This window comes from Centruroides vittatus, unplaced genomic scaffold, assembly GCF_030686945.1.
Source record: "Centruroides vittatus isolate TY-2023 unplaced genomic scaffold, ASM3068694v2 scaffold_386, whole genome shotgun sequence".
Lineage (NCBI taxonomy): Eukaryota > Metazoa > Arthropoda > Arachnida > Scorpiones > Buthidae > Centruroides > Centruroides vittatus.
The window spans coordinates 2,595,105-2,611,909 of record NW_027122706.1 but is presented as its reverse complement, the minus strand read 5'-3'; the positions used below and the strand labels follow the sequence as shown (position 1 = coordinate 2,611,909).

The following is a 16,805-nucleotide window of genomic DNA, read 5'->3' as shown; positions in this document are numbered from 1 at the left end:
AGAAACTTACCACGCCTTCGAGACTTTCACCAAGAACTGTGGACCTGTTTTCAGCTGCAGCTAATTGACTGCACCAAGCTGCAACAACAACAACAACAACAACAACAACATCAGCAATATTGGCAGCAACAACGTCAGCAACAACAGCAACAGCATTAGTGACATCAATAATGACAACAACTACAACAGCTGCATCAACATCAACTCATTGACTGCATCAGCATGATGGTTTTTGGTGGCTCACTGGCCATTTGTCATCCTGCTTTTATAAGTTGTTTTAATTTTTTCCATTTTATTCATTCGGTCTCCAACGTACTCATCTATGAAAATTAATGTGTTCATCATTGCCAGAAAGGCACTCTGTTTGTATATTTATGTTTGATTTATACAGTAACTTTGTTTTGTAACTTTGTATAGTATCTTGTACTCTAACAATTACTGAAGCAATTGCCATGGGCTGTCATGTCTTCTTTCATGCTTTCCTATCTCCCTTTATTTCAGATTTGGTCTCTCATACTTTTCTCTGCCTTCCATTTCTTATAGGGCTAAGTCTGCTGCTAAATGACAGACATATCTTGTACTCTTAAAGTAAAGTAAAGTGTTGCATTGTATTTGATGTTCTAATTATATTTGAAAGATTGTTCCATAAATAATAACCTGATGATATCCTTTAAAAAGTGCCAGAAATGTTAGCTAGAGTTTAATTAAAGTGTTTTTTGGAGTTTTTAAGATATGTGCTGATTTATATAAGGTTATTCGACGTGTTTATATCTACTGAATATTTACTATTTATACTGGTATGACTATCACCTACATGTGAACTTGATGATAACAATAATTAATCACTATTAAAAAGGCTATTAATGATATTTTATTTTAATTAAGCAATTTTATTATTGTTTGTAATAAATTATTTTAGAAATTAAAATTAAACACATTAATTCTATGATTACAATTAAATATATGATAAATATGTGTAACTTAATGCATAAAAATTAAGTAAAAATTGATATATTGAAAATTTATTTTTGTCCCATTTATAATAATAAAATATATAAATAAAATTTTGAAGATAAATGTAATTGAATGACATCTTTAATTTTAACAATTTATTCATTTGAATCTTAAAATGCATGTTTTTGAGTTATTAATTAAATTATTCCAAAATTATTTAATTATTAAAGTTGCAAGTTGGTAATTCTGTCTAACTCAAGAAATAAATTTATTTAAATATCAATGTCTATAATTAACAAAAAAATAATTTAACCAACCCCGACAATTTGTTTAATTTTTAGATTACAGCTTCACTTTGGCTTTTAGATGTTTATCAATAAATTTTTTAAAACCTGAAGCTGTTCTAAAATTGTGACATTATAAGTATGATTTAATGACATTTAATGTTAAATTTTAATATTTCTTTGTTATGTAATAATTCAGTTTAAATAATTTTAATCAAATATATTAAATGTTTTTTTAGTTACAGATTTAATTTACTAATAAATTTTAAAAATTATTTCAGGAATGTGCTCAGGCATTTCAAAATATGAGTCAAGAAGCTGATAATACCAATTATATTCCACTTGCTCTTCATTTAGCATCATCTCACTTTATTGAACATCCCAGTAGAGACGTTCGACTACTCATTGCTTGCTGTGTCGCAGATGTATTTAGAGTGTTTGCTCCTGATGCACCTTATAAAGATCCAGACCATTTGAAGGTATATAAAAATATAAAATGTATTTTATTGAATTTAGCATTATAAAATTAACAATAAAAAATACAATAAAATAATAATTAAGCATTATTTTAATAAAGATATTGGTTAAGTTACAAGTTTAAAAAGTTTAAAATGAAATAAGCACACCTTATATAACTCCAACAATATAGTCTTAATAATCCAAAAACATTTTTGAACTACTAAGATAGGTCTTTTTTAGTCAGAACAACAAAACCTTTAATAAAAAGAATGAAAAGAACATTTTAAATAAAATCAAACATGTAAATTTTAAATTGAATGAAAAAATATGAAAAAATAAGAAATTGTATAAACAAAAATATAAATGAAAGCCTATATATATATATATATATACAGTAAAACTTGTCTATGGCGACCACCCACGGTTCCTTCAGAAAGTGGTCTTTTAGACATGTGGTCGACCAGTACAGGGGGTGCTGTAATACTGTATTTCTGTACATATTTTGTACACTTTTTAGCCATTTCTACTAAGCAAAGCTCGAGGTGAGCAAAAATAAGCAAATTTTCTCAATAATAGAGCTATATTGATATTTTATTTTATTCTTATTGATAATTCGATTTACAGGAGTCGTCGTGATTTTATGAGACAGATTTAATACCAATATTTTAAAGATTAATACAGTGCTTGCATTTTCTTGATTATAATGCACACTTTCTTTTTTTCAATGTAATTAATTCAACTTTGTTTTTTTCTTTCACTCCTCAGTTACGTGTATTAAGTCATTGATCTACAAGCATGTTGTATCTCTCCATCACTTTGGTTTTGGTTTTCGTTAATCTTATTTTAACTTTAAAAATACTGTATTTTTTAAATATTTAATATTTTTTAAAGTACAATAAGAAAAATTATTAATTAATAATAAGACAATTTTATTATTTTTTCTCATAATACGATTTCAGTATATTCCATGATTGTCCAATGACAATGACGGAATCGAAAAAGGAAGGTTGCCTGTAAAACTGATTTTTGCATTAATGCGTTTATTGTTTTTTGAATATTTTGCGTGTGAAAATTACTTGGATATTATTTTTCTAAAAATATTGTGGAAATAAGGTAGGTTGATACAGAAACTATTTATTGCACATGTACTGCATATGAGTGTCAAAAAAATAAAAAAAAATAAATTTCATCAAATGATGAGATCAGCCAGTTAATTGTATCGTGTACAATATTTTAAACCCCTAAGGAAAATACTATAGGTCTATGGTAAAATAAATTTCGTTTTTTCAGTTAAACTTTGCAATGAAATTGCCATTGTGATAAACCATTTTCACTTTCTCTGATAACTTTAACACGATTTTCTAACGACAGCACTTTGTATTTCTTTTGTTTTTTTGGACAATTTTGAACAAACTGAAATGAATTTCCTTTGTTGCTAGACTAATTCATTAACACCCTCACCTAATTTCAAGGGTGGGAGAAGTGCCCGAGATGAGTTTGAACAAAAGTTTAGACTAATTCATTATATTAGGAGGGGGAAATATTGTTGAGATGGGTTCGAACAATAGTTTAGACTAGATATATTTGTGGAAGTGGTTGCTTATTACAGTTGTATGTTGTTTCAGACCAAAAATCGATGCCCATGGTCGCGTTACACAGGTGGTTGTTTAATACGGGTAACTTATATGAAGACTCTATGTATAAACTATTCCGTGTCAGAAATTTTTGCCCATTTTGACAAATGCCTGTTGAATGCAGGTGGTCACCTAAGCAGTTTTCACTGTATATATGCTTTCATGTATTATTTATATTTTATATATATATTTGCATATTTTATTTACATGCATTTTATTTATCTATATATATACTTTTATTTTATTTTTACTTTTGTTTGTTTTTATGTTTTTGTTTATACAATATATTATGTTATGTTATTACTTATTTTTTATTTTTTTTATTAAATTCAAAATTTATGTATGTTTGATTTTATTTAAAAATATTCTTTTTATTCTTTTCATTTAAATTTTGTTGTTTCAACTGAAGAAGGCCTATCTTAGTAGGTTAAAAACATTTTTGGTTTATTAAAAAAATATTTCTGGAGTTATATTTGGTGTGCTTATTTCATTTTGAACCTTATCTAGTTTTAATAATTTAATAATTTATTATTGAAGTGTTTTTGTTATTCTTAATAACCTTACCATATTACATAAATTGAAATATGGAAACAAACCAAATAAGAATATTAAAAAATAATATAACAACACTTCTAAATCTAAAATCCAGTGATAACAAAAGCATTTATTGAAGAACCAACGTTTTCAACCTTTACAAAGGTCATCTTCGGGTTCTACTGATAGAATGCAAATCTAACAAAAACAGAATTTAAAAAATGTTCATTGTGTACAAACTTCACATATGCAAGAATGCTGTAATAAATTATGAACTAAAACTGAATATAAAAGAAAAAACAACACATACCTTTGTAAAGGTTGAAAATGTTTCTTCTTCAATAAATGTTTTGTTCTTACTGGATTTTAGGTTTGGAAGTATTGTTATATTACATATATCCAGTTCAGAATATGGTTTCTACATTAAAAAAATAATGTTTTGTAACTGTAATTCATTTTTTAAAATTTTCAAAAAGCTTCTATAGTTTATTTTTAAGTATTGTTTAACTTAAAAAAATTAAATTAGATTTTAGCAAAACTTTCTTTATATCAAAGATTTTATTAGTATATTAATTACAAGCTCTCATAAGTTTGTTTTAATTAAAATATTTATAAGTATTTTATTACTATTTACAGTCAGTATTATTTGAATTATTATTGTTATTAGTTTTTTAATAAGTATTGAGAAGCCATGAATAATATTGAATATATTGTTGGCTTATTAATTAAATCATAGTAAATGATATGTATACATACATGCAGATGGTTCATATTAATCATTCTACTGGAATAACTTAATAAATACACATTCTACAAAAGAATCATTAAACTTAATATGTTAGACCAAGACAAGGCTATTGATTTCATCATAGACAGCGCTACAATCAGTGAAAAAACAGGATCAACTTCATTTTCTTAAATAGGAACTTCCATTTTATATTACATGATTCTATATCAAAAGCAAATAAGCTTTTATCTAAAACATTTTTTTTTTGAAAGATGACTTATTAGAAGTTATGAGCATTTGAAATTTTATTTTGCTTCCATACCATGCACACATGAATCTGTGAACATCTCTGAAGTTTACTGAGAAAAGGAAGAAAATTCTGAAAAATTTATTAAGAAGCTATTATTATTTGTGGAATCAAGATCAGTGTCTTCTCTTTCTCACAAGATCGATAACTTTAACACTATGGCACTAGTTTTGCATCAATTTTTTATTTGAAGAAAAAGAATGATTCTACCAGATAATATGGGTGCTGTGCTCCCCTAGTTATGAACAGGTTAAGTTCTCAAGGTTTTGTCATAAGTCAAAAACATACCTAGAAAGTACATTTGTACACAGAATAACCACATATTGTTAGCCTTTGATCCTTCAATGTACTTAACAGAATACATTATGCTCATTTACCTTCTTGCTACTGCTTAGTAGCAGGTGTTTCAAATACAGTTTTTTCTTCTACCTAATGCACTTAGTTTTATAATGAATTTTAGTTTCTGTGGTAATAGAGTGACATTTCTTTCATTTATCTCTTGCTACATTTACTATTATATTTTGGATGCATTTTTGAAACACTAATCATAGCAGTTTATAAAAATTGAAACAATAGTGAAAAATGCTGTTACTTTAACATTACCAACTTCAACACCACTTCACCAGTGGTGATGGAACATCAGAATTTGCATGAAAATGAAAAATGACAATATACAGTAGAAATAAATCCACGTTAATTATTTATTACTGAACAATGTGGACTTTAATACACCCCACAACTGGCACACCACTAACAAACCTAAATGCAAAACATGTTATTCAAGCAATTAATACATTTATTGTCTTTGTACTCATTTATTTTTTTGGATTTAAATGCTGGACACACACAGATTTTGAGCATCTCCAAAGGAAAATAAGAATAACACCTATTAAGCATAAACATCATCACCCAAAATCATTCATAGAAAGACTAATTCTTCTTCATAAAGAAGGAGGGCCTGGCTAATATAATTAACCTACTAAAAACAGATACAGACACTGGGGATTTTAACACACAAAAAAAGAAACATTGAGATTACATAAAGCTATAACTCTAGCAGACAGTAATAACACATCGTTAAACTTACATCTGGACACAAATAACATAGACATCATTAAGCAGTTATAGCCCAAAAGACACTTCATGGCAGGCAAGCCTATGACCTAGCTTAGAAATATGTTGACTGCATCAAACTACTAGCTGAATAGGAGCTGCCTGTTTAGAGAGACAAAAGGGTTTATGATTGACATTCAAGAGCAGATCATAAACACTAAAAACTACAGAAAACACATTCTGGAGGATATTGACAAATAAACTTTTGCAAATGACTCTTGCAGAAAATGCCACATTCTGCTAGAAACATATAACCTCTGACTGCAAGCTCTTAGCACAAACAGACTATTTACATAGACATAATCAAACAGCAAATATACCCTAAGAACTTGCACACAAACACATTATTCAGTAACACACCCAAGTACCATACTAAAATATACTCCACTGTATTGTATTTTCACAGATTGTCTGGCATGTTGGTCAGATAGACCAACATGCCAGACAATCAGACCATGAAATCAGATAGTTCCTTATGGTAAACATTGGAATTCTGGTTTATAGCAGGGAATTCGGCATGCCATTTAAACGAGGTTATATAGCTTTTTCCAGAGGACATTTGAAACTCATAGATACCAGTTTTTATTCTGAAATCGTGAAACTGTTGTCATTATATCAAAAACTACAATTATATGTTTGATTTCTGCATTTTATCTCCTTTCTAACAATGTAAAATACTTGTGGAATACAAAAAGTGCTTTTTTTTAAATGTTTATTTTATTATAATTTGTTCTAGAAATACAAAAATAAACATATCAAGTTTCAGAAACTTATGTAAATTATCTCAACTTACATGGATTAACTTACACTGATTAACATCCACTTTGTGTAAAAATTTGACAGGGAGGTGTTATCTTTTACAATCAGGATAGATTGTCAGTGCAGCCCACACTGACTAACTACTACTACTACTATTACTGCTAATTGTTTTTATTGCCCTGTAAATGAAAACTCTTCCTGGGTTGTAAGTCAGTCAAATTATAATATTATTTTATTGTATTCAGAAGAATGTATTGTTTAACATTTATTTAACAACTAGTTTTGTTAGATTGATTAATTTTAGTTTTTAGTCTCAGTTTAACTGGCATGCCAGTAACCCCATGGTTTCTGGCATGCTGGTCAATCTGCAAAAATACAGTATTAGATAATGATACACAAAATATACTATGATAGAGCCGTAATAATAGATAAAACAATTCATCACAACAGACCTTACTTCACTTTTATTGACAAATGCAATAAGATTGCTTATATAAATCTCCATTCCAGACATTCATAATATGAAAAATGCTTATACTGAAAAAAATCAACAAGTACACTCCGCCTGCTTAAGAAATAAGAGAGATGTGAATACAGGGTGGACCAAAAGTCACTTTACCATTTAAAAATTAAATAACTTTTTTGCTATTATTATACAGGGTGAGTCAAAATTATGTGAACAATTTTAATTTTTAATTAAACATTATTAATGAAACATCTTAATTTTGTTTTGTTTTCTATTCCCCATTTTGCTTGTACTGTTTGCACTTATCTCGATCAAACGTTCCCAAAGCATTGGATTGGTCGTGACAGACCATTGTTATGGCCTCTCCAATCTTCGGATCTCACACCCTGTGACTTCTGGTTATGGGGTATGATAAAGAAGTGTGTGTATAGTACAAAAGTGAGAGACCTTGAAGACCTCAAAGACAGAATAAAAGGTGTGATATCCTACATATCCCTAGAAATGTGTGTTCTGGCACTAAATTGTACCGTTGAATGTTGGTTTGAGTGCAATTAATTGTGCTGGTGGTCAGGTTGAAACTCTGTATAACGTAAACTTTGAGTAAATGCTTTCTCCCAAATAGCATTCATATAATTTTGACTCACCCTGTATTTCATTTTTTTTTTTTTTTTTTTTTTTTCAGATTTTTAAAATACAGAATTCGGAAATAAATTATGGGTAAATTAACACCAGAACAACATGCAGCTGTTAAGGCAAATTTTTGGAGAAACAGTAATTTCCAGAAATACAGAGTTTTGTTGGCTGTCATGTTCCCCTGATCTGGCAGCTCCAGCTTTCTTTTTATGGGGATATTTGTAACAGTGAGTGTTTATTAATAAGCCCAAACTCTTGCTGAGCTGAAGGACAATATTCATCAGGAAATTCGAATGATGAATAGAGTCACTTTGCAAGCAGTTATGGAGAGTGCCATAGAAACAGCTCACTTTGTGAAGAGGAAAACAGGGGTCATTTAAAATTGTTTAGGCCAAAAAAATCTTCAAGATGTGTACATTATAATGTTAAAAAAAACTTATAAAATAATTAAAGGTAAAAAAGTTATTTTATTTTTAAATGGTAAAGTGGCTTTTGGTCCACCCTGTAGGTACAATAAGATGTTTATTGTATCTATTGTCCTTTCTTCCACTGATGTTATACCACATACACTACTTAAAAATCTAGAAGCGTTAAACCTTAATAAAATCATATACATGATATTACAGAAAGCTGCAGTAATGAACGCATCACATTCTTAGGAAGTTTCTAGATGTGGACACATACACCAGTTACACAGAAGCTTAATGTTTCACTTGTTTGGGTAGCTATGCTTTGACTTCAGACCAGCTTAGCACTTGGTACCAGTATCAGCTGGACATGACATTTGCAACATAAATAATAATAAAACTATTTTAATTTTGTTAATCAACATATTCTGAGACATTAAAATTTAATCTTTTACGTAAAAAATTTTATTAGTTTTTTTTTTCTGTTACTTTTTGAAAATTAATCTTTTAATTTTGATTTTTCAGGTGTTGTTTGAATTTTTCATTGACCAACTTCGAGGATTAGAAGATCCGAAAGATCCTGTATTTAAACGTTATTTTTATTTATTAGAGGTGAGTTTTTAAGAATAACTATTTTAGAAACCCTATTAGCATTTTTGCAATCTGCTGTTTAGTCACTCCATTGCTTTTTTTTCTGGAAGATTGTTCATGTACCAGCAGTCCTAATGTCTTTCTTGTCATTGTTTTGAGTTCTAAACAATGCAGAAACAATACCTTATTTTATACTGCCATTCATATTCATGTTCATATTGGATGATTACATAGTTTAAAACAGCAAAAATTTATACATGTGCAGCCAAGTAACAGCTGAAAGTGCAGAATACACATATATTTATTGCCTCCATGTTTTGAATGGAATGTTTTCAGGCATGCATTCAGATACCTGTTATAGTGTATATACCAATTTTTGTTATATAGTGTAGCTGAAGTTGAGTACTTTGTATAGTAAAAAGTTTTCTTACATTCATGACAAGTGCACATGAGGTGTGTGTAAATTTATAGCCATTGTTAAGATAAATAAAACTTATTAAATATTAACCGGTTTTACTAGTTACTTTCCCAGCTTTGTTATATATAACAGAGGGAAAGTATGGCAATTGGTAAAAAATGTTCCCTGAAGATTTTTACACTTTTGGACTTGAGACCTTAGAATGTTGAGAAATGCAAAAAAATTTGGAGATTTTTTTCTGCATGTATGGATATTAGTGTGTGTGTGTGTGTGTGTGTGTGTGTGTGGCATGATTTTGTTCACCTTCTTTAAATCTTAATAACTCTTGTGCTTTTTGTTGAAAATTTTTGAAGTTTTGCAGGGAGGTTTATTTAGTAAGGGGATTGATTAAATTTTGGTATTTTAACAGTTTAGGAAGTGTGGAGATAAAGGGAGTCGTGTCATATCTCAAGTGGGATTGGACTTTATGACGATTTTACGTTATTAGCATTTAGCATTTACAATTTTTTATAAACCCATCTCTACCCTCAAAATTAAGCTTTTTGCTATTTTATAATAATTAAAAATATAAAAAGTTTTTAAATAAAATACAACAGATGGCACCATCAAAATTTTAAATATCACCAGGAAAGTTAAGCAACTTATTGCTATATTTTTTTTTGTTTTAATTTCTTTTGCATTTGTTTTAAGAAATTGACCAATATTAACCTGTAATCACATGCACAAGGAAGTGATTTTCTGCTGATTTTTCACATGTAATTACACTGTATGTAATAGTCATTCCTCAAATTTGGCAATCATGAAAAATCTAGTAATTTGTCTTATTTGCATGTGTCAGGTTTTAATGTCAAATGTTTAGTTTATGAGATGCTTTGTTTACAAAAGTGTCTCTGACAGCTTTCATGGGAGCCTTTGAAACTTTGCAGTACTGTAGGATATTGTGAATGAGTTCATCTGGAAATAAATGATGGGAGGGCTGAATAAATGTTCCTCAGGACCAGAAAATGAATGTTTTTTTATTTTTCGGGCACAAAATAAAGCATGAAAAATTTAAATTAGAATTGTTGAAGGTCAAGCACCCAGGTAATTATTATGGAGACAAGCATTCAAGGTCATAAATGACTTGCAGGTTGCCATGTGATTATGTCATGCATATCTGTTGTCATGAGAACCTCTTGTGGTAATCATGAGTTACTTCCATGATATTTTTGATAATGACTGAGTGGAAAATTACCATGTACACATGTGATTGCATGAAAAAGTAGTATGCAATTGCATGTGGAAAGTGGTAAATTTACACTACAGTTTATTTTGAGGGCCCATGATAAACAGAAAAAATATTTCAACCAAAATTTTTACACAGTTGGATAGCATGTAATTTGAGGATATTGTGCAAGCACAGTTAATTAAGTCAGTTTGGTGGAAAAGGTCTGTGAAAAACTAGTAAGTGTGGAATATCACTGCTATTGAATGTTTAATGCAGATTAAACTTGATTTTAAACAATTATTGGATTAAAAATTTCATTTGACCATGTTATTAGAGAAAAAAGCATTTCTGCATTTTAAAAATATGTTTTTTATATTAATATTTTATTGTTAAATAAAAACTATTACAACAAAATCTATATTTAAAAAAATTACAGATAAAAATTTAATTAATACACTGTCTAGCATAAATAAATATAAAAATAATCTAAATACTCTATATGTGTGTTTTCCAAAAAGCACAGTTTGATATGAATGTTTTTAAATTTATTTAGCAAGAAAATAACTTTTATAATAGTTTTAAATGGTTCATTACATTTTGTCATTGAAGTTGAATTTGGTATTACATTCTGCTAATGATGAAAAATTATATACCAAATAATAAGTAAATATATTGTTGTTTTAATTTTTATAATGGTTATATTCCAGAATCATAAAAGTCTCCAAAACTTGGCATCATTATAAAATTAATAACAAAACAAACAAACTGCTAAACTTTAGATTATCAAAAAATATTTAATTAGAAACATTTTGAGGAGGGTGGGTCACTGAGGAGGATGAACATCACTCCGGAAGATGCATTGAACCGTACCATATGGAGAAGGGCTTGCAAGAAAGCAGACCCTGCATAGAAGCAGGACCTCAATGCTAGGAAGAAGAAGATTTAATTAGAAACATTTTCAAGCTTCATTTAGGTTATCATCAACTAACAGAGTAAACAGATAGAATTATTGAACTGAAATATTGTAAAAGATTTTAAACATACTTTGTATTATTTTATTCTTGTTTATGCTGTTCATACATATATACATATAAAGAAAATTTTTATGTAATATTATTGTATATAGTTTTTTGTACTTTGTTTTTTAAAATTTTAATTTGTTAAGTTAATAATATGTATAATGTTAATTTTTATTATAAAATAATGTCAAAAAATTTTTTTTTAGAATTTGGCATGGGTTAAAACATTTAACATATGTTTTGAACTGGAAGAAAGTCAAATGATTTTTTGTCAGCTCTTTGCCCTTATGTTCAACATTATAAAGTAAGTTATTTATGTTTGAAATAATAAACACATTTTTGAATTTAAAGTTTTAATAATATTCAAGGATTTACTTTTCTGAAACTGAAATAGAAAAAAATATTTATAAGTTAATATGATTTTTGGTTAATGTTACCTTAGGTAGCCAAGATGGCAGCTCGACTCTAATTCCAGCAAGGAAACAGTGGGACGCATGTTCTAACCTAACCTAACCTATTCTAATAAATTACCATAATTATTAGCAACCAAATTATTAGAATAGGTTAGGTTAGGTTAGGTTAGGTTAGAATGTGCGTCCCACTGTTTCCTTGCTGGAATTAGAGCCGAGCCACCATCTTGGCTACCTAAGGTAACATTAAACCAATTTTTTTTATATATAATTAGATGATGAAAATTCATTAAAGATATTTTTAAAATTCTAAAATGGTTTTCAGTTATTATCTAAATGAATGTTTGGGAAATAACTCTTACTTTAAACTAAAAAGGTACTTTTATATAATAATAATTCATCATGGTATTTTAACCATATAATTAATACAATGTATTGATTTTATTTATTTTTTTAAAATGTATTTAATTATTATATATATATATATTTATTAGATAAGTCAAAGTAAGAAAAAGAAATATCTTGTTACCAAAGCAATAGGGTTCATATTTATGATGTTGTTTGTTATTCAAATTAAACTAATTTCTTTACAGAAAAATAGATAAATGTTGCAATTAATGAAGTGAATGTAATGAATGTATAAAATTTTACTAAAATACCAAAATTTAATAAAATTATTTCACAAATAAGCATACTAATTTGAATTACTATATAAATTTAGACAATAATTTTTATTTTAAAAGACAAATCATAGAATATTAATTGTATAATTAATATATGTAGGGAGATCAAATAACTTTTGGTGGTCTTATATGATAACAAGAATTTATTTACAAGAACCTGTGGTACACAATGATAGCCTCATCTGTCCTCTACTTTTTGACATAACCACCATCCATATCCAAACATTTGTTTCACTTGTATTTACCAGTACCTCAAATTCCCTTGTGAAGAAGGTCATATCTACTTCAAGTTAGTAGAGAAAAGTGAAAATTACTTCGTGCCATGTTGGGGCTGTAAGATGTATGTTTCAGTTGCTCCCAATCTAATTGCTTAAGATTTGCTGAAGGCATTTTTATCTTTCTGATAATGAATGGGGATACCAAACACAATCTCATCTAATTACAATGATTCAGAGCTGTGAACTGGCAAGCCACTTATCTTGCAGCCATTTTTCTGTACCCTAATGTTTTCCAAATAATGTTGTGAGCTATGCCAAAGGAGATTTCCAACTGTTTGTCTACCTCATGCATTTTGATTCTTTTGTTTTCTTGGATCAAAGAATTCACACATTTAGCATTTTCTTTCTCAGAGGATGGACAAATAGTTTACTGTTCATTATCCATACTCATTCTCCCACTGAAGAACTCTCAACACATTTCTTCATGGCCTGTTCAGACATTACAACTTCTCCATAAACATCAAACAGGCTTTTGTGAATTTCATTTCTGGATTGATCTCTAGCTAATTTACACAAATTACAGCCCACACTTCTTTGCTGATCCATCTCTCTTAATATTCAAATTCCCACCATCTCTCTCTGTTAACAATACAGTGGACATGCTTGGAATGGTGAACACTTACAAAAGATATTTTCTGTACATAACTGGGACATATCAGTCCCACCACAACAAACCATATAGACAACAGATGTTGTTGTTACCTAGGGATGTAGTCCTAATTTTTACAAATCATTTAATGTAGATATGCCAGACCACTGAAACTTATATATTGATTTACCCTAGTATTAGATTCACTTTTATTAAATAAAACATGTAATTTTAATTTTTAATTTAATTTACAAGTTTAAAATACATGAATCATCTGTACTTGCATTCAAAGTTATAATATATATTTAAAATATTCTTGATTAAATTTTAATATTCTGATTCAGATGTTTAATATTAGATTTACTAGTTAAATCTAATATTAAACATCCGAATCAGTAGATTAGATTAAAGTTAAATCAGTAACAGTGATTATAGAAATGATTATTTAAGATCATGTTCACATGACTATTACATGATCTAGTAAATTTTTTATTTTATTTTAATATGCTATAATAATGATTTAACTTTTGAAATTTAACATTTCAATAATGAAAATATATATTGTATTTTTGTGATATAGCTTTGAAACACAAAATTATGACTTCATAATACAGTCAAACCTCTATTTTCGAACACCTCATTTTTTGAACAAATCTGTTCATAAACAAATTTCGAACTCATAATTGCATCAGTTGCTTCAAAATAACTTGGTTGCTGGACAAGAGATTTGACAAGAATGGAAGTTGACCAGCTGTCGAACAAGTTAATCAGCTAGGGAGTTGACTACCTGTGTGTCTGTCAGACACAGATGAGTCAACTCCCTATACTTCCTGTGTTAAAGAAAGTCAATAACCTGACCAGTCAATGACAAGCCTACTGATTCAGAAGTTAGCGGCCCTGAGATTACCTTGTGTTATTAGATGTCATGAATCAACAATGACATTTCTATGAATTTTTAAATTAGATTTCAATGTGCATATGGAAAAGATATTACTTTCATTTTTTGATATGCACTGCAGTTGAATTTACATCAAATTAATTAATAAAAACCTTATTAATTGACATTCATGTAATATAAATGGCATCCAGGAATTCATGTTTAAATGTGCTTAAGTTAAATTAAATAACAAATATTTATTATATATAATAGAGTATTATATTAAATATAATATTACATTGCATTTTTAGGCATTTTTATGCATGAAATGCAACTAAAAAGATAAAGAAAAGGCTTTTTTTTTGGGGTCAGGAACAGGTTAATCCATTTTATGTTGTTTATGGGAAAATACATTTTGACTTTAGAACAACTTTTAGGAATGAATTACTTTGAAAACCAAGATTTAACTGTATTATTAATTAGTTTTTAATATATTTTATTAAAATAAATAATTTATTTATTTTTTGCTTATGAATTTTGCAAGAAAATATGTATAAAAATGAATTTTATAATTTAGTGATAATCATTCTCCAAAAGTAAAAAATTTTATGCTTGATATGATGTGCCCTTTGATTATTGAGGCTGATAGTGTATCCCAGGAACTTCTAGATGTTATTTTTGCTCAAGTAATAGAACCTAGAAAGGTAACTAATTTTTGAAATTTAAAATCTGTTTTGAACTTGAAATCATAAAGATAAAGAATATGATATATTTATTTAAAAATTATTTATATATAAATCATTTTACTAAAGTATAAACTTTGTCTTAATGAATATTCTTCAAAACTTTGTAATTATGTAGTAACTAATTATTTCTGAAGTTTGTATTTTAAAAAATGTTTGGGTTTATTTAATTATTAAAAATTAAATGAAAGCTAAAACTTTTTATTTAGAAATAGTAAAATGTTAAAATACTGGTTTGGAACTTTATTAAACAAATCAATTACTGTATTTTACGGACTATAAGTCGCTACAGACTATAAGACGCACCTTAATTTTTAAGCAATTTTTTTAAAAAAATACCTATAAGACGCTACGGAGTATAAGACGCACCTGAATTTTGGAGGCAATTTTTCGAAGAAAAAAGTGCGTCTTATAGTCCGTAAAATACGGTATTAAAATTGATTAGCAAAAACAAAATACAGTGGCAGTGAAATTTGTTAGGAATGAATATCAGTATATTTAATTAACATTGAATTTTAATTTGTTTTTTTTAAATATATTTAAAGTAATCATTCCAAAGGATTATTTTTTCTGTGTAATCTTAAAGCTAAATGTATTTTGTACTATTTTTATAAAAAGATAATTTTCAGAACAAAGACTAAAAATTATTTAAATAGATTTAAGGTTAGGGAATCACCAAATCAGATTGGTTGATATTTTGCACAAATGTTTTTAATTTTAAGCTTAAAAAATGAATGGATAAACTAATGTTCATAGACAACCTCCTGGAAAGCAAAGACAAGGTATATTTCTAAAATGTTATAAAAGAAAAATTATAGAAATGTTTAAACAAGTTTATATGTTTTATTTTTCCAAATGATATAAGTATATATCAAAGAATATGTAAAATTTATCAGGATCTCTTTGGAGTAAGAATATGTATCAATCAAATGGAATCTCACAATGGAATTCCTGAAGGAGATGAAAAATAATGATTAAAATAATAGCTTAACAAGAAGTTATAGTATCAGTAAATGGATTAAACAATAATGGATAAGATGTGTTGTGGTATCTTAAAACAAAGAACAACTGAACTGTGCTCTGCCTGTTACAAAAAAAAGTGGTCATCTTATCACTCTGCATGCCTGGCACTCCATTTTCAGGCATTGATTTACAACTCTTTTTATGTTTGTTGTTGAGTCAGTTTTAGGACTGACTTTACCTTTTATGTAATATTATGTTGTTATAATTTTAGATGAGATAAAGTTTCTTCAATCATTAAGAAAGATTATTAACAAAGAATTGATCAAATGTTTCTTCAATCAGGATTATTGGATTAATTGGATCAATTGGATTATTATGACTAAAAACGAAGCTTTAGAACACTTCATCAGGAATGTTTTAATGTATAAAAAATGGAAACTTGATTTTCTGCTCAGCTTTGTTGAAGGTTGAGAAAATACTTTTACATTTTCTGTTTCGTTTTATTTTGTTCTGTTCTTTCGGTATTTACACTGTTCTGGTGATATTTTAAGGTTAATGACATTCTTCTTGCATTCTTGTCCAAAGCAGTATGTTCACACTAAGATGAATTTTATAGGAAAATGTTCTTCAATATTTTTTTTTTATTGAATGTCAATAATTTAAAAACAGCTATATGTGTAAATGCAACATAATAATAAAGAAATCAAATGATAATATTGCAGAAACTGAATTACCAATGAATTAGTAATT

General features: G+C 28.0%; 1 protein-coding gene across 2 annotated transcripts in view; it reads left to right on the top strand.

The window, feature by feature from the left end:
* pds5 (cohesin associated factor B pds5) overlaps nt 1-16,805 on the top strand; it is a 128,048-nt gene that overhangs the window by 26,566 nt on the left and 84,677 nt on the right. For both annotated transcript variants that reach the window (XM_067286657.1, XM_067286658.1), the window contains exons 3-6: nt 1,520-1,717; nt 8,803-8,889; nt 11,719-11,816; nt 14,927-15,053. In XM_067286657.1, the coding sequence (XP_067142758.1) occupies nt 1,520-1,717; nt 8,803-8,889; nt 11,719-11,816; nt 14,927-15,053 (510 nt within the window). The remainder of the gene's footprint in view (nt 1-1,519; nt 1,718-8,802; nt 8,890-11,718; nt 11,817-14,926; nt 15,054-16,805) is intronic.